We start from the raw sequence: 27,827 nt of genomic DNA, 5'->3' as shown, positions 1-27,827 counted from the left end.
GATAGATAGATAGATAGATAGATAGAGATAAAAAGGTGTCACACTGCAAGTTCTACCTCTGCTTTTGTTTTGGATCGATGAGATTTGATTGGCTCATCATCACCCTCTTCCTGTATGTACAACTCTGGTAATCCCGCCCACAAGCTCTCTGTCACAGGGCTGGAAGGCTCTGATTGGTCACCCAGTATGACTGACAGAAGCTTCTCGCTCTGTTTCCTGTACTGTTCGTCTGTGTCTGCTGTGCTTTGTGGTTTGTTGAGAAGATTAATTGACGGAGGCTTCTCCCATCTGATTGGTGTTAACCAATCAGAAGGCAGGGTTTCATTGATCGGGGTTTTGGACTGAGTGGTCAAAGTGATTGATGGTTTTTTAACCAATGGCAGATGACAGTCCGTGTTTTCCACCTCCTGGCTGGGCTGATCATTAAGAAGCAGGGACAGGAGTTTATCATACGAGTCTGGTTCAGTTTTAAAGTGTGGAAGGTCGTACTGGTTTTGGTGGAATGGTTCCAGTACTGTGTGAAGTCTTGTAGGTGTGCTAGATGTTGAGTTTGGTTCTGTGATTTGAAGTTCTAACTTCTGATCAGAGATCAGTTTCTTGTGTAACGTAAAAGACTGGCTGGTTTCCTTGCTGCTGGAGTTACCTGTGTTGTAAAGCAGGCAGGAGTGGTCTAGGACTGGAGAGGCGGGTATATATGGGAGAGGCGGAGCTAAAGGTAGATTTGGGGTGGAGCTTTGTGGTAGGGGAGTGGGTGGGCAGGGCCTCGAGCGGTCAAAAATGTAAGGAAGGGGTGGGGGAGTGGGCGGAGCTGGAGAGCTACAGGAAGAGTGGGAAGGGGTGGAGTCACCCAGAGTGAGGGAGAGCCATTCGTTGGTGATTGCTTGGAGGGAAGAACAGGGGGCGGAGCCAGGTCGAGGCAGCGGAAAAGGTGAGGGCTTTCAGAGAGGTAGAAAAATAGATGTTACTGTTCATGGTAATCATCTTTATAGAATAGAATAGGCAGATAAAAATAATAAAATTCCATTAATTTCACTCACTGTGTGTTCATATGTGTGTGTGTGTGTGTGCGCATACATTATAGTTGGGTTTAAAAAAAGAAATGTAAATGTTGGCCTTGTCCATAATGCTAATGCTATTAGCATTGGTATTAGCTTTGCTACCACACTGTTAGCAATGCTACAGTGGTATTAGCATCACCATTGCGATGCAATCCTGCCCAGCATCACTACCACAGTGTTAGCATTGCAACCTAAATTGTATTAAACTGAATTAAAATCAAATCGATTCAGGAAATCAGCAGAACAAACCCAGCCCTAGTGTACACAACTGTTGACATGACAAAGAGGAAAAAGTGAGGCTCTATTACCTTTACCTTCTGCCCCCTGTGTGTGTCTCCATGATGAGTGGGGCTCTTGGAAGGGGATCCCTTGATGACATCCACATACGAGACTGGGAATATTCCCTGCTTACTGGAGCCGGGAATTCTGCCTTCAAACCAGTTCTGATCCACCTTCCTCAACAAAATCACCCTCTCACCCTGTCACACACAAACAACACATTTGCTGTTATACAGTATGTAGTATTACATATTTTATACAACAGAAAACACAGATACCATTACTAATATATAGTGTAGTGTATTTAATTACAATATCCGCTTGATATAACAACAATATTTTGTATTTACATGTGTGTGTGTGTGTGTGTGTGTGTGCGGGCATGTGTGTGGACTTGCCTTCCTCAGTGACAGCTCAACATTGGTGTCAGCGTTAAAGTTGTATCGAGCCACAGCCTCCCCCATCTCTCTGACCTGTGCTGGGGGAGGGGGGCGAGCCGGCTGCTTTCGCTCTGGAGACGCTACCTTCTGTGTGTGTGTGTGAGAGAGAGAGAAAGAGAGAGAGAGAGAGAAAGAGACAGAGAGAGAGATAGAGAGATAGAGACAGAGAGAAAGAAAGAAAGAAATAGAGAGAGAGAAAGAGAGAGATAGAGAGAGATTATAACTGACTTTCTTCATAGGATGATTACTCACTACTGCTACTAATTAGGTTGTACATGCCTTAAACATCATTAATAATCAGTTATAACACATACGTAAAAAGAGCAACAATATAGATGGCTGTGGGTTCACTATTTGGCAAACAACAGGTCATTGTTTCCCTTTCTACGTATGTGTTATAACTGATTATTAATGATTTTTAAGGCATTTACAACCTAATTAGTAATCATTAATAAACTAATTGTAAACCATTTATAAACCCTTTATAAAGGTAGTCTTATTTTAAAGTAGTGCCTAACACTTCTTCTCAGTGATAAAACTCCTGCATCCGGACTGCAATAAAAAAAACAGGAGAACCAGTGAGTTATTTGGCTTTCTCGGTCAAATGACATCACGTTCAGTAGCTCCTCCATTTCCACTCCCTGTTGTGTTAATGAGGATCTCTGTGGAAATGTGCACCCAAAGTGTAATTACGGTGTGAGGCAGTGGACAAAGAGCTATTTTATTAAACGCAAGGAGACGACACTCAGAGATGTGCGTCTAGGCGGGATTAAAATTACTAGAGGACCATGGAGTTCAGCAAAAAAGTGAATAGTAGATAATTCAGCTTGAAATTTTCTCAGTGGACGTCTTACATGGTCATTCCGGATGGTTGTGGCTCTTAACCTGAATATATAAGACCCATGTAAATGTATAATGGCCTACATACTGACATTTATAAGTAGTCTGACCAAAGGAGGATTGGTATAAGGTACATAGTATAAGGTACATGTGAACCTTGGCTTTTGTTCTTTCACGAAATTTACCTCTACGTAGGAAATGGGGAAAATGCCGATGCGTCCCCTGTGCTCTCCCTCATACCAGTTGCTGTCGATCTGTCTGATGATGTTGATTGCATCGCCCTTCTTAAAGGACAGCTCCCTGCAGAAAAGACACAAACAATCATATAGACAATTACAGTAAAAGCATTAGGTCGACTAGGACATGGCAGAACATTAGGCTAGTTCTAATATCTGTCTTTTAATATACACCAAATATAAGGGGCGGCACGGTGGCGCGGTGGGTAGCACTTCCGCCTCACAGCAAGACGGCCTGGGTTCGATTCCCGGCTGGGGCGACCCGGGTCTTTCTGTGTGGAGTTTGCACGTTCTCCCCGTGTCTGCGTGGGTTTCCTCCGGGTTCTCCGGTTTCCTCCCACAGTCCAAAGACGGCACGTTCAGGCTAATTGGAACTTGATTGAAATTGCCCCTTAGGTGTGAGTGTGTGAGTGAATGTGTCTGTGTGTCTGTCTGTGTCTGTCTGCCTTGCGATGGCTTAGATCGTAGAACCTTGTGATTAGACAGTACCTTTCCTGCCGCGAAATAGCCAACGAGCTGATGTGGCGTTAAACTCGACTACCCAACCCAACACCAAATATAAAGGAGAAATATAATGATCTAAATTGCCATAATCACAGTGCACAGGTGATACTCCCACCACCATGCTTAAAAGTTCGTATAATGTTTACCTTTATTCTAACACACACATACGCTACATTGCCAAAAGTATTTGCTCATCTGCTGTTTGCACGCCTATGAACTTTGTGTGACTTCTGTCTGTTCCATTCTTAATTTCAAAGTGTTAAATTTGATTAAGTTGAGAGCATGAAATCGTCCAAAGTCTCTATCCTTATCTGTTCCTTTCACTGGAACTAAGGCACTGAGCCCAACTTCTAAAAAAAAACATCACACACCATTATCCCCCCTCTACCAAACTTTACACATGGCATAATAAAGTCAGACAAGTACTGATCTCCTGTCAATTGCCAAACCCAGGCTTATTTACAGGGATGGGAGTATGAATACTTGAGATAATAATATGTATTTGATTTATCTGTCTATAAAACTTTAAATATTAAGGCTTTAGCAATGTCATGTGGTCAGCTAAAAACTGTAGGGTAACAGCAGGGTAAAATTTGCTGGACTGTAGATGAAGACATTGATGATTCAGCAGCTTCCAGTTCATGACAAGCCTGTTTCTTTATGGGTTCCTTGATAGTTCCTGTCCATCCTAAGCAATTTCCTCTCAGCTGAGGATGACAGGTCTTGGTCTTCTTCTAGTCTACAGCTCCCATTTACTTTTTCTTATGTTGGCAAGCAGAATATTAAGACCAGATGGAATTGTTGGACTTATTGGAATCATACAAGAAAAATGACCATGCAAATACATTAAACATTAAAAAATAGCTGCAAAAATACAGTAGTTGCACCCAGATGTAAGTTTCAGTTTGAACTTCTATTCGTAAGCAAGATTAAAGTAACCAGGAACAAGGATTCAAAACGTTGAGTGATATTTAAAAACTTGAGCTATTGAGCTATAAATAAAGACGTAGTGTGTAATGCATGTTTACTGCATATGTATTTTGGCATGTTGCAGAGTTGTAGAGGTTCCTAATGGTGTCCTACTATAATCTATCCCACGCAGCTTGAATATCCTCATGCAGTTACCTGCAGATTTTGCGGTAGGGTCGTTGGGAATATGCTGATAGCATGCGGAAGCAAAAGCATCCATTCGTTTTAAATGAGAAATAGGTAAACTCGAGGTATCAGCCGCAGCAGCAGCATGTGGATGAGCATTGTCCTGATGGAACAGCGTACTGGAATTTGCATTCAGAAAAGGCAGATCCACTGGTTGGATGCCATTAATGTAAAAAATGGGACTGCTGTCATTCTGAGCCAGTCTTGCATGACTACCCACCAAACTTCATTCCTGTCAGTCGATTCCTTCTGCTTGTTCTGATGATGAGTGTATATCTTTTGAAGGTCCATTACATGAGGAAGTATGAAGCAGGCTTAGCTATACATTGCCTAATTGTATACTGTATGTGTTGTATGTAAAATAATACGCAACATTCGCAAACATTTACAGCAAAAGCAAACAATTAAGAGACCACTTCAGTTTTTGAATCAGTTTCTTTGATTTTCCTATTTATAGGTTTATGTTTGAGTAAAATGAACATTTCTCCCAAATTCCAAATAAAAATATCGTCATTTAAAGCATTTATTTGCAGAAAATGAGAAATGGCTGAAATAACAAAAAAAGATGCAGAGCTTTCAGACCTCAAATAATGCAAAGAAAACACGTTCATATTCATATTTTAAGAGTTTAGAAATCAATATTTGGTGGAATAATCCTGGTGGTTTTTAATCACAGTTTTTTTTCATGCATCTTGGTATCATGTTCTCCTCCACCAGTCTTACACACTGCTTTTGGATAACTTTAAAATTCAGCTTGGTTTGATGGCTTGTGATCATCCATCTTCCTCTTGATTTTATTTAATTCTGTAAAATCAAAGGAACTCATACTTTTTAAGTGATCTCTTATTTTTTTATATAGTAAAGCCCATCACATGTGCAGTTGAGAAGATGATGTGATGTAATGTGATGTAATCATGTGCCGGAGCATGCACAGTAAGAGGTTTCGATTCGGATACGGGGTGTTTACTCACTTGCTGGTTTGAGCTTTAAAATCGTAAATAGCCCTGGCAGACTGTCTCTGATGGAGGAGAGAAGACAATATGAGATATGTCATCTGCTTAGTGGACACCTAGGAGAAATTCAGACAGGTCATCAGCTCAGTCTCCACCAATCCACAGAGCACAGAGCGTTTAGCATTTCATCAGCTCAGACCATACTGAAGAATCAGGATTAAAAAAAAAAATTAAAATTATTGTATTACACACAATATAATGTCTTATATGTAACTATATGATATTACACAGTATGTTCACCATACACTAATAATCATATCATACATGAATACTAGGGGTGTCACGATTCTCTTAATCCTTGATTCGATTTTATTTCCGGGTCACGATTTGATTCGATTCTCGATTTTTCTTTTCTTTTTTTTTTACAGCACAGAGGCCTATGCCAGTTTTAGATTAGTCTATGGTCAGTCATTGGTTTGATTCATCAAATTTACAATATCTTATTTCAAAAGGTGGGCTTGATATAAGTGATGCAAAGTGATACAAGTGATCTGTAATACACCACACTAGGCACTAATGGTCAAATTTAAATAATTTAATTAAGATATATATGTAATGCCTTCTAGTTGTTTTTTTTTTGTAGCAGCAGTGTGCACTATTAAAACAGCAATGTGCAACATAACAAACATAACTTCGAGGCTTGAGACCTCTTCAAACATAAAAGTGTCATACATGTAAAAGCATGTTTAATATAAATCTAAAAGTGGCATAAAATTAACATCCAGAGTAAGAGTAAAGTTGTTAAAGAGGATTTTAATGAATGATCTAATTTATCGAAAATAAGAAAATTATGAAATAATACATTTAGAAAATCTACAACAATGATGTTCTAAAAGTAATAGAAGTAGCAATAATAATACCAAATAAAACAGCTAAGTAAAATGAAATGATACTAAAATAATACTAAAATAATGAATAAATAAATACCTATTTGTTTAAAAAATAAAATAAAAGTAACATCCAAAATACAGTTCTAATAAAATTCATATGAGCATGTAAATTCAGTTCAAGTAAAAATTGATAAATGATAAAATTCATAATTTAGCATCATAAATAAGGTTCTAATAAAAAAAAAATACTTAAGCGTACTACTAATGAAAAAAATGGTTTAAAAAAAGAAGAAATTCTATATTAGTGCAGGATTTTTATATATTATTATTTATAATATATAATACTACTGTTAAATTTAAATGACTGATTTACCTTTATATTTAGATCAACTTTTAAAATATATATTTAAAAAAACTACAAAATAAAACACAAATATAATGAATAATCTGAATTCCCTTATGTTGAAAAACACTTTTTTTAAATACTACTTTTCTACTTTTATTATTATTACATGTTTTGAATGATATTAATGTTAATATCTGTGTTCAGATCTGATGTGAGATACTAAGGGGTTTACCTCTGGATCTGGAGTAGATCTTCTGTTCTGAGGCGTGTTGGAGCCAGCATCCGAGCCCTGATCTGTAGAACACACACACACACACACACACACACACACAAATCAGTCAAAGGTCAAAGGTGAGTGGGCTCCTAGACAGTGGTTATAATGTTGTGATCTGCAGGCACGTGGAAGGGTCAGGGGGTGAAAGGTGAGGAATGACTTGAGTACAGCACATATAAAAACATCCATTAAATAAAATATAATAAAATAAAAAATATATCAAATGCAAACCCAGGGGAAAAAAGGTATTCCAGTTGCTTCTACATATTTCAGGCAAGTTATGTAGGAGAAGGATGACTAACTGTGCTCTCTCGGACTCCGGCTGCTGATGCTGAGAAGCAACACTTTGAATTTAATTATTTTCATTTTTTAAAACCAAATTAAATATTATTAATAATACTTATACTAATACATAGCATCTGGAAAATGGGGGGGGGGGGGAGTCACATGATCAAAAATCAACAAATTAAACAGTAGATACAGAATTAACCTATAAAGAAGTTAAACAACTAAAAAGCAAGAAAGTAAATTAAATACAAAATAAAGAGCTTTGAATTTCACTGTACAATTAACTTAAACACAAAAAAACAAAACAAAAAAAACATGACATAAAGTGTTAGCTACGTTTCCATCGAAACGTTTTTTTTTTTTAAAGGTTTTCATTCAATTTGCCACTTTTGTTTCTTACATTAATCATGTAGCCAAATTTTGAGCCAGTTTCCTCTTGTTATTCATGCATTTTACAAAGCCTAGTGATGTTTTAGTGGTTTTATTTAGCAATGTGAACATGGCATTATCATAGGAATGATAGTATCAACACTTGGTAACACTGTAAATATATTAAACATTGGTCGGTATAATTAATTAGTCTTTTTTTCTCGTTTGGCTTTACATCAAAAGCTTTTTATTTTTTTTATTTTTAGAATTATTATACAATTTTAATACAAAATTTTTGGTTGCTGACTAATCAGTGTAATTAGATTAAATCTCTGGTAATTATTCTCAAATATGAAGTTAGTTTGGAATCAGGAAAGCTAACAGAATTACAAAAACTTTGCATTAGAATTTGATGGAAACGTAGCTTTAGACTATGTGGCATGCAGTCACCAACAGGACAGGTGTGTATCGAGCTTTCTTTGCCTCTTTTCCACAAAAATTCCAGTTAGGCAAATTGTTAAAGTTAAAGTAAGCAAGTATTTTTCTTTCTTAAATACTATATATTGAATCAGTGGAAAAGAGGCAGTGCTTCAAATACGCTGACACAGGGTGTTTATGGGAATGGCAACTGGATCAGGCAACAGTGGTACTTTAGGAAATGGATTTTGAAGGGCAAGGACATTGCTCTTCTCGAGCTGTGAAGAGTTATCACGGCTGCACCTGAACAGCAGGTTGCGTTGGCGTGCTGGTTGTTGTTGGAGGCGTCTGCGTGGTGCGACTGCTGGTAGGAGGCACTGTGGTAAGGCTGGTAGAAGTGGGAAGAGGAGGAGGTGGACGAGTGGAACCCCCTCCGACTCCGCAAGGAGGAGCTCCTCTCGGGAACATCCGGGAGCAACTCCTCCAATAGCCGCCGCAAAATACTATCGTCCGGCAGTCGTGCCGGTCCGAGCCCTTTCTCCGCCCTTATGTGGTCGTAAATGTCCTGCAGGGCGGCGTCTAAAGCCTCGTAGATGGATGTTTTCGACCTGTGGCGGCCGGAGCGACTGTGGCGCCTCTGAGACGGCGGAGATCCCCGCTTTCTGCGGAAAGGCACAGGGCTGACCAGGAAGGCCAGCTTGGAAAGGCCCGAATCTATGGCTGACTGCTGAGCCAGTGGAGAGGTCATGGCGGCGCGACTTTCCTGCCGTGCCCGCTCGTGCTTTAGCATTGTGGTGAAGCGTGTGTAGGAAGCCGGGCATCGGCCCTTGCAAGAGCTGATCAGGTGGCGGTGATGGTACCCTTGACTCTGGCCAAGACTCTGGTGGTGATGGCTGCCATGGTGTCGGTGATGGTGGTGGTGGTGGTGATGGTGGTGAAGGTGTCCAGACCCATAGAAGCTCTCAGATGAGGCCAGCGAGCAGTGGTCCAGGTCACTCTCGCTGCAGAAAGACGAGCCTTCGATTTGGATGAAGTCACTCAATTCTGAAGCGCAAGCGTCTTGCTCGCTGTCCGAGTAGTCCTGCTGTTGGCGCTGGTTCTGTCTGACTACGGGCACAAGGCTGCGGTTCTCAGGACCTGGTCGCGGCTGACCTTCCGGCGGACTCCTTTCAGGAGGGTCTTCTTCTTCCAGAAGGGACTCCACTGAGAAGCGCCGTTTAGGGCAACTGCTGGCTCGAGAAGAGCCTGGTGTAGTGGTGCCTGATGGAGTGTTATCCTCTCCAAGGTCTGGCATGGATTTAGACTTCTGGATCAGCTGTTCGTATGCCGAAATCCGGTTCGGCACCATGTGCTGTGGCACCTCGTATGGAGGCCAGGCATGGAGGTTTTTGCCTTGCTGCTGCTGTTGCCGTTCGAGTTCCAGAATACGAGCGCGGACAGAGCGGATCACCTCTGAGGGAAGCAGCTGCTCTCGGTCGATGTGGTGCATCTTCTTGTACAGCTGCAGAAATCCAGGTGTATCATGAGCCATCTTGCGTCGGTGGTGCCGCCGCCCCCTAGGGGACGAGTTAAGACTCTTTGCCTGCTGCTGTTGCTGAATTCCACCGTCATCAATCAAGGATCCCGCGCTTTCCGAACGAGTGGCAGTCATGGAGCTGGAGGCTCGCCCGGGCATTCCACCGTTCCCGTCTGAAAGCAAGTCATCGCAGCTGCGTGATTTGAGGCGAGGCGAAGCAGCCTCTTCGTCCTCCACGCTACTCCACGTGTCCCCACCCTCCTGCCGGCCTGTCTGCCAACCGTTCTTAAAGCAGATGGAACGCTTGGAGCTGCGTATGGTGGACGAGGAGAGGGTGAGGGAGTCAGAGGAGAGGTGGGAAGACGCCATACCTGGGGAGCTGACTGATGGGGACAGAGACTCACTAGCACCCCCGACTGCAGAGGCAGCAATTGCAGCATTTCAAGAAAAGAGAGGAGACAGGACAGGAGACGTTAATAATATCAGTGTGAAGAAAGTGAACATCTTAGTAAGGTTATAAATGAAGGGCCAGAAAAAAGAATGCACAGAGAGTGTGGGGCATACCACAAACCAGAAAACAGATCATATTCCAGTTTTAACAGACCACTCAACAAATAGCTGGAAACAAGACTAAAAAAAAAACAACACTGGTGGTTGAGGTGGTGCTGCATGAGGTGTGTTTACCTTTCCCTCTGGATGGGGATGAAGGAGAGGAACGTATGGTGGGTTTCTTCAGAGTGCTGGATCTGGAGGGGTCGAGTGGCCGTGCTGGGGCCTGACTGGCATTCTGCTCATTTCCTGTTCCGGAAGGCTCTGACTTTCGTCTTTTTCTGTAATCACCGGCAGCACTACAAATCCCACAATACACCAAAACACACCAAAAAAATGACAAAAACACTTAGAATCATAAGAGTCGTGCATTGAGAAGTAGTTTTTCGCTGAACAAAAAAAAAGTTGTAGTGGTTCCTAATGGCGTCCTGTATATAATCCATGCTGTGCAGCTTAAATATTCCTGAAATTTTTGAGGTGGGGGTGGAGTGTTGATTGGATGATACACGTCACATAGCATATAGGCAATAACACCACTTGGACATGTGACACATGATGATAAACCACTGAGGTCACCGAGGGTCATCTTCAGTGACGAGTGACTTGGGTGTGCTATTCCAACAGGACAATGCTCATCCACATACTGCCATCATACTGATATTTCAGCAAAAAACTGTAGATATATTTCAGCTGCATGGGATGGAATAAACAGTACTTCTGAATGAATGTTGCCCATATAAGTCTAAATTTTACTGTGTGTGTTCACTGAATAGATTAACACTTCTTGCCCACATTATCAGATTTTTACTTTTACTTTTCTTTTCTTTTGTTTTTATATTTATTCGCACAGAAATGCTAAACACACTGAAATGTATGTGTGAATTCAGTGTATTACTATGCCGGCCAGTTGTAGTTTGGAGGACGTCCAGGTCTTGTTTTAGGGCGGAAAGCTCCCCGCGAGACCCTGTAGCACGAAAAAAAGAGTGTAGAAGAGCAAAAGAGAGATGAAAGTGGAGAAAGAGAGACTCACCTCTGGGCCCCCTCGGGCCTGTCGGAGGGCGGGAGATAGAGGGACGTCTGGAAAAGAAGAAAGACACAATGGAAGAGAGGAGTGAGAAGAATCCATGGGAACAAAGAAGCAGCACCACGCTCCGAAACCTTCCCCCCTCTGCACCCGTACACACACACAGCCGTCAACCATCAGGATCCATCCCACTGCTGCGGGCGCCGCGGCGACGAACTCTGACCTGCTTCCAGAGAGTGGAATAGTCCTGCGTTACCCACGGCAACCATAGAGTCCCTCACACAACTGAAGATGCTGAAGGGGCAGGTCGTTGTACCCAAGTGTGTGTGTGTGTGTGTGTGTGTGTGTGTATTTGTGTGTGTGTATTAGTGTGTTGAAGCTCCACGTGGTAACCCGGTGTACTACGTCCTTCAGGATGTATCCCTCCTCCTTCATTCTTACCAGCAGCACCGATCTGCAAACACTCCGGACAAACCCGCCCATCCATCTACGCTCGTCCAATCAATGCACCCTACGCTGAGATCAGCACTAATGGGGGGCGCTCGCGACAAAAGCTGTTCAATACAACTGCAGTGCTGCTCCAGAATAGAGGTTAAATCCTGGTCTGATGCTGATCCAACTAATACCTCATCCAAATACACTCTTTCAGAGTATTATTAATGTTCAAATATATATTTAACCAAATTTGAGCTCAGGCAATTAAGCTACAATATAAAGCAGATGTATTTGTATATATAATATTTGTATATATAGACCACAGGGAGGTGAATGTGACCACACAATGTATGCCATTCAGATGCAGTCATCATGTCCCATGACTTTTGCCACATCCCACTGAAGCTAAAGAGCGCTGCACTGACCTTTTGGATGTGTGTGTATAAAAAAGAAGAGAATAAAGAAGAGAAAACAAAATGAAATGAAGAGAAAGCAAGAGGAGAGGACAGAAGAAAGAGAGATAAAAAGAAGAAGAAAATAGAAAACAAGAGACAAGGAGAGGCAAACAGAATAAAGGAAAAGAGGACAGATAACAATAGGATAAGAAAAAAAGAAAGAATGTAGAGGAGAAAGGAAAGGATGAAGAGAACAGAGGACAAAGAAGAAAAAAAATGGAAGAAGAGACGTAAAGAAAGATGAAAAGAAAATAAATGAAAAGAAAGTAAGAGGAGATGACAGATAAAAAGAAGAACTGGGAGATGAGAACCAGAAGAGAGAATGATAAAGGAGAAGGGAAAAGAAAAAGAAAAGAAGAAATGAGAGAAGTAGAGAAAATATAGAGGTAAATATCAGAGGAAAGAAGCAAATGAGGGAACAGAAAAGAAAAGATGAGAGAAGAGAAGAAAGGAGGGGAGGAAAGAAAAGAGGGGAGAGCAGGAGAGGAGAAGAAAAAAGAAAGAATGTAAAGAAGAGTGGAGAAAGGATAAAGAGAACAGAGAAGAAAGGAGAGAAACAATGAAAGAAGAGAAGTGAAGAGAAGAGAAGAGAAAAGAAATGAAGAGAAATAAGAGGAGATGACAGAAGAAAGCAGAAATGGAGCGATAAAGAGAATAACTTGAAGACAGGAACCAGAGGAGAGAATGAGAAAAGAAGATAAAAAAACACAAAAAAAAGAAGAAGATGAGAGAAGAGAGGAAAGGAGAGGAGGAAAGAATAGAAGAAAAGATGAAAAGAAATTAAGAAAAATGAAAAGTAAGTTAAAGCAATAATATAATATAATATAATATCCAATCTTTTGAATGTTAGTGCACGCATACATACAAACACACACCACAAGTAATGAACACAAGAACACGATAAAGGAGTGAAAACGATGAGGAGCAAACAGTCACAAACTGGAGATCAATTCTGGAAAACTGAAGAACTGATATGAAGGAATCTTCAAAAATAATCTCTCCCTCACAAACATCAAAGATTCTACAAACATACAGATCTACAAAGACAACATGCTAACAGCTGCTGACCCCTGCTGGTTAAAGACAACAGTGCAGATCAGCTACGGGTTAAACACACTTAACAAAAACTGTGAGTTCACACTGAAGCTGAAGACAGCGTGATGAGAAAGCAAAGCGTGGGGAAAAAGGGGGGAAACAGATAACAGAGGAGACAAGACGAGAAGAGAAAGAAAAAAGAAAAGCAAATCAGAAGAATAAGGGAAAAGGGTAGAAAGCAATATAAGAGAAAAAGGAGAAAAAATGGTGAGAAGAGACAAGACAAGATGATAAAAAAGAAGAAGAAAGATAAGAAGAGTGAAGAGAAGAGAAAAGAAGATAGGATAGCAGAAAGCAAAAAGAGAAAGGGAGAAGAAGAGAGAGGAGAAAGGAGGGAAATTATTAAGAGAAGAAAAAAGAATAGAAGAAAAAGAATGGAGAATTCAAGAGAAAAGAAGAGAAGAAAAGCAGATGAAGAGAGGATGAAGAGATGATTAAAAGAAAGGGAAAAAAGAAGGGAAAAGGGAAAAATAGAAAAGATTAAGAAAAGGGAAGAGAAAGAATGGACAGAAGAGGAGAGAAAAGAAAGAACGAAAATAAGAGAGGAGATTGGAGTGAAATAATAAGGAGACAAAAGGAGAAAAAAATAAGAAGTAAAGAGACAAGACGAAGAGAATAGAGGAAAAGAGAAAAGAAAATGGGAGAAATAAAGAGAATAGAAAGAATTAAGAGAAAAAGAAACAAGAGAAAGAAAATGGCAGAAGAGAAGAAAGTAGAGAAGAGAAAGAATGACGAGAAGAGAAGAGAAAAGAGGAGGGAAGTAGAGGAAAAGAATTAAGAGAATAGAAAGAATGAAGAGAGGAGAAAAGAAGAGATAGGACAGAAGAAAGAAGAGAAGAACTGAGAAACGAGAAAACTGAACAAGAATATGAGAAAACAGATGAGAATAGAAGAGAAAGGGAGAATAAAAGAGAGGAGAAAGGAGGAAAATAATGAAGAGAAGAAAAGAGAATAGAAGAAAAAGGATAAAAAAGGATGAATACAGAAAAGAGAAGAAAAGAGAAACGGATGAGGAGAGGATGAAAAAAAAAAGGGAAGAAATGAACAGAAGAGAGAGGAGATAGAACAGAAATAATAAGGGGATGAAAGGACGAAGAAGAAGTGAAGAGACAAGAGAAAAGAAAGAATGAAGAAAGGAATGAGGATGAGAAGAGGAAAGACAATATCAAGAAAAAAAAAGTAAAAAGAAGAGGAAAAAAGAAAATATTTGAGATTATAGGAGAATGAAAAAGAAAAGGAAAACAAGGAGAAAGTAAAGATAAATAGATAGACGGACAGACGGACGGATGGATGGATGGATGAAGGAGGGAGGGCTGGCATTACCTGCGTGAGCGAGCGCGTGGAGCAGTCAGGAGTGTAATCCAGCCTCTTTTTAGGAGGCTAGGAGAGGAGGAGGAGAAGGAGGAGTGGAGATGAGGTGGAGAGGCAGGTGCATCATGGGAGAAAAGACACATGTGGAGAGAGTGAGAGCATTAGAGCACAGAAACAACACAGCGCGATAACGTACACACACACACACACGCACACACACACACACACGCACACACACATACACACACGCACACACACAGTGCATTCTACTGCGGCTAATGGGAGGTGAGGGTCAGTGTTCAGTCGTGCTGTTACATGCCTTATAATAGCAAAGCTAGCTGTAGACTATGGGGGTGATTCTGAGTGTGTGTGTGTGTGTGTGTGTGTGTGTGCGTGAGTGTGTGTTAGGACCTGACTGAAGCACCAGTTTACCCTCACTAAACCCTCACATCAACATTCCTAGAAAAAATATGCTGTATATGTTGTGAGGTGCTATCTTGTGAGTGAGGCACTGGCCAGCGTGAAGATCAGACAAAGAGGAAAAAGAGAAGACAGAAAAGAAAAAAAGGAATTAAAAGAGAAGAAGGAAAAAAGAGAAAAGGTGAGATGAGGAGAGAAAAGCAGAAAGGAAAGGAGAGAAAGAAAAGAAGACAAGAGATGAGAACAGAAGAGAAAAGAAGCAGAAAGAAGAGATGTATAGAGAGGAAAATAGAAAGAATAAGAGAAGAGAATAAGAGAAGAGAATAAGAGGAGAAGGAAGGAAAGAATAAAGAATAAAGAGAAGACAAAGAATGAAGAGAGTAAAGAGAAGAGAAGAGAATAAAAAAGAACAGAAGAAAAAGGATGAGGAGAGGATGAACACAGGAGAAGGAAGAAGAAAATGATAAAGAGAGGATGAAAAATAAACAAAATAAAAAGAGGAAAGAACAAAAAAGAAGGGGAAACGATGAAGAATAAAGAAAAGAAAGAATGATGAAAGAGAAGAAAAAAAAAGGATGAAAAGAAGCAGAGAGGAAGTTGCAGAAAGTCACAGAACACCAGTATGTAGACTGAACATAAAGTGTTACTTCAGGGGACAACTTGTGTGTTTGGGAATGCCCACATCTGTATAAGTTGTGAGGTGTTATCTTGTGAGTGAGGTTGTACAATGTCCAGCATGCTCATGGCAAGGTGAGTTCGAGTCTGATAGTGGGTTCCGGATGGATGCAACATTGCATTTTACCTACGTTTAATAATACGTCCAAAAATTCACATCGCCTTGCCATGAGCATGCTGGCCAGTTTTTTTTATCCTCACTCACAAGATAACACCTCACAACTTTAGCAGGTGTGGGCATTCCAAAGCAAGTCGTCCCCTAAATGTTGATATTCTATGATGTTTGACAATGTAATCGGGCCATGCAGAAAGACAATGATCCAAATCCATATCCATTTCAAGTGGGCAATTACGTTTCACAGGGTTTATTTGTAATGATTTGCTTGTTTATTGATTAATTTTGGAAATGATTTGCATCAGTCAGGCCCTAGCATGCGTTTGAGTTGGTGTTCAGACCACACCGCACACAAGGCCAGCTCTGAGGTTCAGCGTTGGTCACCTACGTCACTCTCTTTATAAAGGCCGTCCTCTTGTTTACTCGATTCGGTAAACAAGTAATCAATCGCGTGAAAAGCAGACAAAACAACCAAACAAAACCAAACCGTCATGTGCTCCACCACTTCTACGCTATGGAAGCTGGAGAAAGTGTACCTAACACTTTATAAAAATGTCCCAAAACCCAAAACGCAGTGTTATCAAATGCTTTGGCACAGTTTCTGCAGCTTCATCTCCAGCTGTGCAACAGCACATAAACACTGCCAAAAGAACTAGCCCAGAGTCTACTAATTACATGTAATTATCATCATTTTGCCATATTAACCTCCTAGCAAAAGTATTCAGCCACCCTATATACATATTTTGCACCAATTACACCTGTAATACTTTTGAGGTTTGTCTCTACCAGATTTGCGCATCAAGAGATTAAATTTTTTGCCCATTCTTCTTTGCAAAATAGCTCAAGCTCAGCCAAGTTGGATGAAGAATTTTCATTTCTAACCACAGATGCTTAATGGGATTTATGTTTAGGATCATCGTCTTGCTGGAAGGTCGCTCTCTTCTTCCCAGTCTCAAGTCTTTTGCAGCTTCCAACAGGTTTTATATTTTCCAGGATCATCCTGGATTTAGCTCCATCCATCTTCCCATCAACTCTGACCAACTACCCAACTCTGTCCCTGCTAATGAAAAACATCCGCATAGCATAATGCTGCCACCACCATGTTTCACAGTGGACACAGCACCTTTTTTTTTTAATATTTGCTGATATCCTTACATGGCTTTTGGCAAATTGCAAACAGCACTTCTTAAGTCTTAAGTCTTTCTTTCAACAATGGATTTCTTCTAGTCTCTCTTCCATAAACACCAGATTTGTGGAGATTCTCCTTCTCACCTGAGCTGTGGATTTCTGCAGCTCCTCCAGAGTGACCATGGGCCTCTTGGCTGCTTTTTTGACCAGTGCTCTTCTTGCTTGATCTGTCAGTTTGGGTGGATGTTGGCCATGTCTTGGTAGGTTTGCAGGTGTAGAATACTTTTTTTTTCCCAATTTTTGGATGATGGATCCTTGGTTATCATGATGCTGTTTGATCACTAGTGTTCTCTAATAAACCACTGAGGTCGATACAGAACAGGTGTTTATATTTATACTGAAACTAAATTACACACACTGTTAACTATAAATAAGTGACTCCTGCAGGCTGAATTGATTGGACAGGATTTTATTTACTAAAAGGGCTGAATACTTTTGCAAGTCACACTTTTTTTTACGTAACTTTTGTTCCACTTCACAATAATGTGCTATGTGATGTTGGCCTGTCACGTAAAATAGCAATGTATTAAAATACATTTAGGTTTGCTGTGGTTTCCACGCTATGCTAACATGTAGCTTAAACCAAGTTCTTCTGCAGTGTTTGTGTGTTGAGGTGCTTTTAACATCTCAACCTCCCACCCAACACACACACACACACACACACACACACTCCTCTATTATCTGCTAGAGCACACCAAAGACAGCATGCCAAACCTGGAGCCTGCAGTCACTCTACCTCCAACTTACCGGCCGACCGAACTCCAGCTCAGAAAAGAACTTAAACCAAGGCTCGTTCTCTAAATCTATCTCATCTCCTGAAAACTCAACACTCTGGAGCGAAGGGCGAGAGAGAGAGAGAGAGAGGTGGATGCAGGGGTTAGGAGGACTGCAAGGAATGATGAAAAAAGAATGGGAAATGATAATACAATATATAACACACACAAACACACAAACACCAGACTTCCCAAGTCTCCCGGCAGTGTTTTTTTCCCCATCCTGGATGGGATGCGTTCAGGAGCATCATGGCTCCCATCAAAACTCATTTCACCTCTGACTACTCAAAAAATAGTGATTTTAGCATTGCCCACGGGGGACTAAATAAATTATATATAGTAGACGTTCAGGTCCGGGGATACCTCCCTGAAATTTTTATTTTTGCAACTTGGGATGTCTGCACACACACAAACACACAGACCACAAGAGGGCAGAAAAGTTCCATATTCTTATTATTTTACTCTGTTCCTCTGTCCTGTTCTCTCTCTCTCTCTCTCTCTCTCTCCCTCTCTGCAGTTCTTCTCTCTCTGTCTGTTGCTGCCTCAGTTTCTGTTCTATTGCTCTAAGCAGGGCTGTGGTTTAGGCCTGTGACATTTCGGGCCCAGTGCCTCATGGGAGATGTAGTGTTTAACAGCTCTGACTAAGCCTTCAGCTCTCTCTGTCTGCAGCTCTGAAAGCTCATTCATCTGAATTTCTACACTGAAGAGGGAGTTCAGAGACGACTCTCAGAGGACTGCAGTACAGCTGAGGGGGAAATACTGCACGTCTTTCCTTCTAAACACACACACACACACACACACACACACACCGTAAGTTCATGAAAAACTTTCAATCATAAATATCCACAATTTTTATTTGGCTTGATCATTTTATATGGTTTAGAAAACTGAATGATTCCCAGGGAATTTTATTCTTCCACTGTTTTACAAGAATCGATTCACTCCAACAAGAACTGTTTTGCTGAATCACTGAATTTTTAGGAAGTACTACATATGCATTAATTTGACAAAAAACTACAGAATTACAGCCCATCATAATTTAATTAAATTTGTTAAAGAAATGGTTTAGTTCTTCACAATTCTATGTAGTTTTTTATTTTCATTTAATTCAGAACTGTCAATATGTCAATATGATTCATCCACAGTTATGTATACCATATTCCATCATGATCTGATTCAATTTGTATAGTTTAATGATTCAGAATTGTGAATCAGATCCCCATGATTCATTTACTATTCTTTAAGAATCGATTCAGTGCATCATCTCACATTCGATCATGATCTGATTTTATTTGTTCATTTTGTAATGATTCAGAACTGTGAACCAATCGATTCATTAAGAATCAAGTGCATCACTGTATCTCACATTTCCTCATGGTTTAATTTTTGATTTGTATATATTAATTAGCTATTAATAATTAATAGTAATTATTGTAAAGTATAGTAAATAATAATAATTAATATTAATAATATTAATAATGTATTAGCTATACATTTTGAAAATCAATATGATTCAGAACTTGGATCCACTATTTATACAGAAATGATTCAGTGTATTACAATAATTTAAAATCCTTCACAACTGTTGATTTGCATGAATAATTTTGATTCAGAGTTGTGAATTATTCCTAAATATATTATATATATATATATATATATATATATATATATATATATAAATTAAATATATTAAAAATTCTTTAAGAAACTGATTAAATGCTTTATATATTCTTAAATCTAGCCAGGGTAAATGGTGAAGCCAAATAAATAAAAAAAATAAGTTTACAATTGAGTCTTTTTCTCCAGTCTGAACAAAGCAACATCTATTTCCATCACCAGCAACATGCAGCCTGCCTTATAATTACACAGCACTGTAGCTTTCAGAGAGAGAGAGAGAGAGAGAGAGAGAGAGAGAGAGAGCGGCACTGAAACCCTTTTAAATGTCAAACTGGGAAGGCAGGCGCCGCTTTCCAGAGCCTTTACCACTCAGACAATTACACCAGAGACACTGCCGGGCTGTCAGATCATCAGAACATCTGAACAAAGAGGGGAAAACATCAGCAACAGAGAAAGAAAGGAAAAAAAACAGGTCATGGCAACCCAAACCTCAACCTTCACTAACTCTTATTATATACTGTAAACCTACAGTTGCGTTATTGCGTTGCATTACTTACCAAGCGTGATTATATAATGAATAGGGGTGGGGTTATATATTGTTTTGTTTTCGTATGCGATACGTTATCGATTTGTGGAGTCAAATATCAATATCAAATATTGATAAATCGATGTAATGTTGATTCCGAGATGCTTTTCTTCTCACCAATGTAGATATCAGAGTTACAGTAGCTTTTCTGTCATTTCCAACCAGTCTAGGACCTGCTTCAATAGCGCTTTAATTTTTAGACCCGCCCATTCTACATCCAGACTTTGGGAAAATATTTATAATCCATATTTTTCGCACTAAAAGGGGCACTTAAAAATGTTTCTCCAAGCACCGAGACTAGAGACTGGAGCAGTATTAGCATTAGCTGCTAACCGTGCAAGGCGCTAGCTATTTTGGCAGTCAGAGGTGAGTATTATCAGCCTGTAGCCTGCTGCTAACCCCGGCTAGCGCTGCAAGAGCAGCATTAGCATTAGCCGCTAACTGCACTGAGCGCTAGATCTTTGGTCGTTCAAAGGTGAGTATTATCAGCCTGTATTAGCAGGTATTAGTGCTAACTCCGGTTAGCACTGCTAGAGAAGTATTAGCATTAGCCGCTAACCGTGGTAGGCGCTAGTTATTTTGCCGGTCAGAGGTGAGTATTATCAGCCTGTAACCTGCTGTTAACTCCGGTTAGCACTGCTGGAGAAGCATAAGCATTAGCCTCTAACCACAGAGCTGGCTCTTTTGCCGAACAGTGGAGAGACCTGCTGAGTTTAGAAGGAAAATATGGCGACACCCCTGTTCCTACTACTAGTCACTCACTAGTTACTCACCTCTGAACGGCCAAGGAGCTAGCGCTGCAGGGGCAGCTTTAGCATTAGCTGCTAAGCGTGCTAAGTGCTAGCTCTTTGGCCGTTCAGAGGTGAGTATTATTGACCCGTACCCAGCTGTTAACCCCCAGGTAGCACTGCTGGAGCACCATTAGCATTAGCCTCTAACCACAGAGCTGTCTCTTTTGCCGATCAGTGGCGAGACCTGTTGAGCTTAGAAGGAAAATATGGCGACACCCTGTTCCTACTACAAGTCACTCACTAGTTACTCACCTCTGAACGGCCAAGGAGCTAGCGCTGCAGGAGCAGCATAAGCATTAGCTGCTAGGTTTTCAGGAGCTTTAAGCTCTTATTGTTTTTAGGCAATTCTGGAGCGTTTCTATTGGTCCACGTCTAGTACCACCTAGTAGCTGCTCAAACTCTGAACTTAAAACCACTCACCGGTCGTTCCTGCTCTAGAATGGATGATTTTCCCGGTTCATACTCAAAGATGCTGCGTGGCTCCGCCCGATATTTACGCGTGTCCACTTTGCGGTCAGGAGGACTCCATTCATTTCTGTAGCAGATTAAAAGAAAGAGACAGACAGTGGAAGAGAAAGACATGATTACAGATCATTTATAGTAGAATAATGACCTGTTGACAGATCAAACCTGGATGGATACATGAATTTATGCCTGACTGAAAGCTTACGGGTCCTGCAGCAGGTCTTTCTCCCGGTCCAGATCACGAGAACGAAGCTGCAGCAGTGAAGGCATGGGTGGAGGTGGTGGTGGGATGGGGGTGGGGCTCGGCTCCCGCTGGGGCGGTTCCATGGTGTTCCGGGACAGTGGCCGGTAGGTGTGTGTCCGTGGTGGAGGGTGGGCGTGGACGGGGTCGTAGTTTTCTGAGGGACAAAACATCAGATGAAGAGATCGTTTAGTGAAAGCAAAAGGTAGGTGTTTCTAATAAAGTGGCCATCAGTGAGTGGAATTAGAAGGTAGAGTAGGTGTTTCTAATAAAGTGGCCATCAGTGAGTGGAAGTAGAAGGTAGAGTAGGTGTTTCTAATAAAGTGGTCATTATCAGTAAGTGGAAGTAGAAGGTATAGAGTAGGTGTTTCTAATAAAGTGGCCATCAGTGAGTAGAAGTAGAAGGTAGAGTAGGTGTTTCTAATAAAGTGGCCATCAGTGAGTAGAAGTAGAAGGTAGAGTAGGTGTTTCTAATAAAGTGGCCATCAGTGAGTGAGAAGAAGTAGAAGGTAGAGAAGGTGTTTCTAATAAAGTGGCCATCAGTGAGTAGAAGTAGAAGGTATATAGTAGGTGTTTCTAATAAAGTGGCCATCAGTGAGTGGAAGTAGAAGGTAGAGTAGGTGTTTCTAATAAAGTGGCCATCAGTGAGTAGAAGTAGAAGGTAGAGTAGGTGTTTCTAATAAAGTGGCCATCAGTGAGTGAGAAGAAGTAGAAGGTATATAATAGGTGTTTCTAATAAAGTGGCCACCAGTTAGTGGAAGTAGAAGGTATATAGTAGGTGTTTCTAATAAAGTGGCCACCAGTGAGTAGAAGGTATATAGTAGGTGTTTCTAATAAAGTGGTCAGAGAGTGTTCAGACTTACCGTTATTTACGACAGCGTAGGTGGCGTTGTATGTGTCTGCATAGTCATCATCTGCAAAAAAAACAACATATATATATATAGCATGATGTAATTAGCCTGAAATGATGTCATATTGTGCAGCGTTAGATGGGATTTTTTATTCTATAATTTTATTACTTTTTTTTTTTTTCATTTTCTCCAAATTTAGCTACGCTAATTATCCCACCCAATCAGCTGTATATCCCCCATCACTAGTGATGCCACAACACAAGGAGATTAAAGACTAGCACAAGCACCTCTTTTCAAACTGCTACTGATGTAGCATTCCTGAGTAGCATCACAGCGCTAACGCGGAGGAAAGCGCAGCGACTCGGTTCCGATACATCAGCTCACAGATGCAGCCTTGTGCTGATCCACATCACACCTTGTGTGTGATGAGGGGAAAGAGCACCATCTACCCACCTAAAGAGAGAGCAAGACCAATTGTGCTCTCCTGGGGCTCCGGCAGCTGATGACAAGCTGCATGACCGGAACTCGAACCAACAGTCTTCTTATCATATTGACAGCGCTTTAGACTGATACTAACCCCAAAAACAAAAACTGGAAGCTATTCCTTTTCACTGTTAGCGACATTAGCGAAATGATCAGTAAATTGATCTGATTTAATAAGATTAATTAATTGTTTTAAATTGGCTATTCGATTGAATATTCCTAAAGAGATTGCTAAAAAGCAAAAAGAAGAGAAACCCACCAGGTTTATGGACCATATGGATCTGCTTAAACATGGTCTTGTACCAGTCCTTAGGCCTGTCTACAGTCTGTGAAGAAACACACACACATGCACACACACACACACACACACACATTGGCACAGGTTTGTATGGTAGCATGAGGACAGCAGCTGTAGTAAACAATAACACAAATGTAGATTCAGGATATGATGATGTAAGGACACGTCAATATGGAATTCTCAATACCCCCCCCCCCCCCCCCCCCCCCCCATTAACACACCCCACACACTGTGACGCTACCTTGACAAACCCCGAGTTTGGGGACATGACATCAGCGGGTAAGAAGTGACCAATCAATTTAAGTCAATCTATTTACACAGAGCTAACTGGTCACTATTCACTTTCACTCACTGTTAGCAACATTAGCATTTTTAAATGTTTTTAATGTTTGCGACTTTAAAAAAAAAACAGACAAGACTAAGTGTCATGGTAACTGACACAAGAGAACGGAAAGTTCAGCAATTCACACACACACACACACACACACACACGGCCTGAATTGCTGACAGCTCAAAAGCATTCCACTCCACTGAAAGGATCAAATGTCACAACAACAGCAGCACAAATCAAGAGCCAGAGAGAGCAGCGAGCAGATAACGATCCCAACCAATCACGTCCTCTTCATTCCAAACAGTGTTGAACATATTTCCCTCTCTCATTAACAGCTTCGGTTAAATCCACGTCCAATAAGCAGTCCATTTAAGGCCCTGTTCACACCCGGCATCCTGAGGACGCGTCACAATACGATCACTAAAAAAACATCTTATTCAGAGGTGGTCAGCGACTCGTGAGACTCAGGACTAACTCCGTTGATATTATTGTAGTGTGAACACCAAAGCATCTCAATGTGTCTCTGACAGGAAAGACCTGTTCACATGAACCACATCACTTTACTTCACTTTCCCTGCTGGAACATAGTGAATATAATATTCACAAACAATCACAACAATCTTTCACCTAGAGGTACACTACCCAAAACTAACCTCTGAAGGCTCTATTTACACCCTGCACCAGGTGGGTCGTGATGCTTGTTACTATCTTACACCCATTCTACAGCCTAGTTTTACGCCTTGCGCCCATGTGTTGTTAAAATAGCGTCTGAGTTTAGGAATATACTGAGTCTGGAATATAATCAAAAGGGAAGATGGATGATCACAAAGTGTAAGGAGTATAAAGCATAAAGTTATCCAAAAGCAGTGTGTAAGACTGGTGGAGGAGAACATGATGCCAAGATGTATGAAAACTGTGATTAAAGACCAGGGTTATTCCACCAAATATTGATTTCTGAACTCTTAAAACTTTATGAATATGAACTTGTTTTCTTTGCAGTATTTGAGGTCTGAAAGATCTGCACCTTTTTTGTTATTTCAGCCATTTCTCATTTTCTGCAAAAAAAAAAAAAAAAGATCTATATGACAACATTTTCATTTGGAATTTGGGAGAAATTTAGTCAGTAGTTTAAGATAAAATAACAATGTTAATTTTACTCAAACAAATACCTATAAATAGCAAAATCAGAGAAACTGATTCAGAAAATGAAGAGGTGTGTTCAGGTAAATTTTTGGCGTGTTTTTATCTTGGTGGCGGAAAACACAGGTGCGCCCCTGATCGATTTAAATCCTGACAACGGTCAGTACTTACTCTTCCATACCTATCTTAGCAAGCGTACACCCTCCTGCAGTGCACAAATATAGCTTTTACATTAACAATAAACAGAATAAAAAAAATAAAATAACATTGCTGTTCATAAACAACCTGCTGGCAAACCTTTACAGCATGAAAGCACAGGTCAGTATTTTTTTATTGAGACTCGCAAAGCGCTGCACTGTTAAGACACCAATTTCGTTCAGAATGATAGATGCTATGGTATCTAAAAAAAACATTGGATTTGTCACCCATCGAATCTCAGTTAATACATGAAATGAATTTATTTGCTATAAAATCTGATGCTCACCGTGCGTATGGCGATGGGGATGCCCGACTCGTCCACTGGGCCGATGCCCTCGTAGTGTGGCGCCTTGATCAAAGAAACTTTCTTCTCTTCCTCGGAAAAACGAGCGATGGGTGTAGTGCTGCTGACCACAGTCTGACCGGACACTGCGGACTCACTCTCAAATGTCTCTGAGCCTTCTGAGAGAGAGAGAGAGAGAGACAGAGAGAGAAAGAGAGAGAGACAGACGGATCAAAAAATCAGACAAATCTAGAGCAAGACAGACACATATCATAAGGAAAGAAAATATGATAAAGAAAAAGAGACAGACGGATGTAGAGGAGAGAATAAGACAAATCTAGAGCTAGACAGACAGGAATAATAGGGACAGACAATAAGATAGAGAGAGAGAGAGAAAGAGAGAGAGAGAGAGAAAAAGACAAAACCTCAACAGTGAATGAGAGATATAGGAAAACAAGCAGGCAGCAGGAGAGATAGAGAGAGAGAATGAGAGAGAGAATGAGAGAAAGAGAGTGAGATAAACAGAATGCAAAACAACCGAAAAGGCACAGCAGTGTAAAAGGGGACAACCAAAATAGAGAGGGAAAGCAGATGAGAGGACAGAAAGGATAGAACCAGGACACAGTGATGGGTTGGGGGGGGTAAAACGAGGACTGAGCGGCATGTCTGGACTCAAAAGTGACGTCTATCACAGTCACAAACAATCAGAATTAGCAAAACGTCTGATCAAGCAAAACGAGCCACAAACAACTCAGCATATCTAGCGTTGTCTGTTAGCATCTCTGTCAGAAACTACCACAGACTGACGCCTTAAGACAACATAAAAACATCCAGCTTATGTGGTTAGCATCACTGCTTAATCAACAGATGTTGATATCCTGATGCGTCCTAACTGGGTTAAAAAGTATTGGATTAAAAATGTTTGCTAGCATCTACAATTTAGCATACAGGCTAGCGACCTGACACAGCATAAACAGCCCCGTCCACATAAGGTAGGCTGTTAGCATCTCTGCTAAAAACAGTGGCTGTGGATATCTGAGTTAAGTAGATGAGATAATAAGTAACTGGATAAATCAGTATTGGATTAAAATATGAATTCTTCACTAAAATAGCATAAACAACTAGCGGTTGAAGTTAGCATAGTTGGCAAAACAGCACAAATCAGCTAACTGTATCAAATGTGAATCTGGTATTTTTTTTATATATTACGCTCATATTACATGAAGAATACGCCAAAATAAGTGCTCGAAAACGAATAAAGAGTATATACAGCTCTGGAAAAAAAATAGTTTTTTTGGATTTTACCAAATTGAAAACCTCTGGAATCTAACCAAGAGGAAGATGGATGATCACAAGCCATCAAACCAAACTGAACTGCTTGAATTTTTGCAGCAGGTGTAAAGCAGCATAAAGTTATCCAAAAGCAGTGTGTAAGACTGGTGGAGGAGAACATGATGCCAAGATGCATGATTAAAAACTGTGATTAAAAACCAGGGTTATTCCACCGAATATTTAACTAAATATGAACTTTCTTTGCATTATTTGAGGTCTAAAAGCTAGAAATATTTTTTGTTATTTCAGCCATTTCTCATTTTATGCAAATAAATGCTCTAAATTACAATATTTTTATTTGGAATTTGGGAGAAATGTTGTCCGTAGATTATAGAATAAAACAACACTGTTCATTTTACTCAAACATAAAACTATAAATAGCAAAAGCAGAGAAACTGATTCAGAAACTGAAGTGTTCTCTTAAGGAGTAAACACGAGATAACCACATACATGGCCTCCATCCACATGGTTGGGCACGTGCTTTTAAGCTGTGCACTTCAGTCCAGCACAGTTTTGCGCAGATATTTCTAGTTACAGCTGACTTCATGCTTTTAATCCCAGAAACATGATCTCTTGTTTACCTTTTAAAAAGCCATTTACATTCCTGTTGTTTTGCTGCCATGGGCCCTGCATTATTTAATATTGCTCTTCAAAAGGCATCCGATTAATAAACTTGTGCAGTGTATGACTGGCTTATAAGGGAAAAAAATGGGGGTGTTCTAAAACCTTTAAACTCTAGTGTATATTTCTTTTTCATGATTGTGGGAACAGTAATTGTTGATAAAATAAAGATTTGTGACAGCATAAACCAGCTAATGCTGTTAGCTTGCATGTTTTCACAAATGAGGTTTAGGTGCATCCTGGTGAAGCAGTATTGGATTAAAATATTCACTAGCATCTCTCAGCCGGTGCGCTGCAACCCAAGCATCTCAATTCTGCCTCTCAAAGCAAATGTTCCCCATGCAGTGGTTCAATGGTCTGCCTCCGTCCATCTCCATTGTGCTCCCGTATCGATCGCTCCAGTCTGGCTTAATGGGTGCAAATGCATCCTATCCCGAGGACCGGGCAGGACAGCGGCGCTAGATGCCAATAGCGCTGTCGCTAACAAGACATGTGCATTAAACAGCCATTATCGCCAGGCCGGGAGAGCGGCTTTGGTTCAATGAAAAAAGTATGTGCTCGGTGGTAGATGCCTTCATAAACCATCACGGTCACTTCAGTACAAGAATTTAAGAATTTACAGCTTGTGCGCCAGTCGGGTGTAGTTTTTTTTTTTTTTACATGCTAGCAGCTATTGATGGAAGATGCTGAGAGGAAGGAGGAGGAGGGGGATCGTCCTGAGCACCCACCTGAGCGTCTGCTCTGCTGGATCTGCACTATTCCTGGGCTGAGGGCTGCTGGAGGAGGGGGATGTGCTGGAGGTGAGAAGGACCTCTGGGAATGAGCACTTCCATTCACAGCCATCTGACCCTGTGAAACGCATGACCACATGACCACATGATCGCAGGCATAAGCGATGGATTGTGGGTTTTGCAGTTTAATAAATTACTTTTAACCAGGCATGTCAATAAGTGGTGAGTGCTGTGGGACTACAGTGTTAGCGTAG

The 27,827-nt window shown here is 40.6% G+C and overlaps 1 protein-coding gene across 12 annotated transcripts in view; it reads right to left on the bottom strand.

Annotated features, from left to right (window-relative positions):
- sorbs2a (sorbin and SH3 domain containing 2a) overlaps nt 1-27,827 on the bottom strand; it is an 89,921-nt gene that overhangs the window by 10,180 nt on the left and 51,914 nt on the right. For 5 of the 12 annotated variants that reach the window (XM_022681674.2, XM_022681675.2, XM_022681671.2 and 2 more), the window contains 16 exons: nt 27,571-27,691; nt 24,893-25,068; nt 22,899-22,965; nt 22,169-22,219; nt 21,270-21,462; nt 21,020-21,134; nt 17,580-17,663; nt 14,447-14,503; nt 11,145-11,191; nt 10,250-10,413; nt 8,353-9,981; nt 6,934-6,995; nt 5,484-5,581; nt 2,803-2,917; nt 1,736-1,864; nt 1,367-1,537 (listed from right to left, as the gene is read on the bottom strand). In XM_022681674.2, the coding sequence (XP_022537395.2) occupies nt 1,367-1,537; nt 1,736-1,864; nt 2,803-2,917; nt 5,484-5,581; nt 6,934-6,995; nt 8,353-9,981; nt 10,250-10,413; nt 11,145-11,191; nt 14,447-14,503; nt 17,580-17,663; nt 21,020-21,134; nt 21,270-21,462; nt 22,169-22,219; nt 22,899-22,965; nt 24,893-25,068; nt 27,571-27,691 (3,279 nt within the window). The remainder of the gene's footprint in view (nt 1-1,366; nt 1,538-1,735; nt 1,865-2,802; nt 2,918-5,483; nt 5,582-6,933; nt 6,996-8,352; nt 9,982-10,249; nt 10,414-11,144; nt 11,192-14,446; nt 14,504-17,579; nt 17,664-21,019; nt 21,135-21,269; nt 21,463-22,168; nt 22,220-22,898; nt 22,966-24,892; nt 25,069-27,570; nt 27,692-27,827) is intronic. The other 7 variants (XM_049472230.1, XM_049472225.1, XM_049472226.1 and 4 more) reach the window with 6 other exon arrangements.

This window comes from Astyanax mexicanus, chromosome 25, assembly GCF_023375975.1.
Source record: "Astyanax mexicanus isolate ESR-SI-001 chromosome 25, AstMex3_surface, whole genome shotgun sequence".
NCBI lineage: Eukaryota > Metazoa > Chordata > Actinopteri > Characiformes > Acestrorhamphidae > Astyanax > Astyanax mexicanus.
Note: the sequence above shows the minus strand (reverse complement) of the source record. Positions and strands in the feature narration are given on the sequence as shown.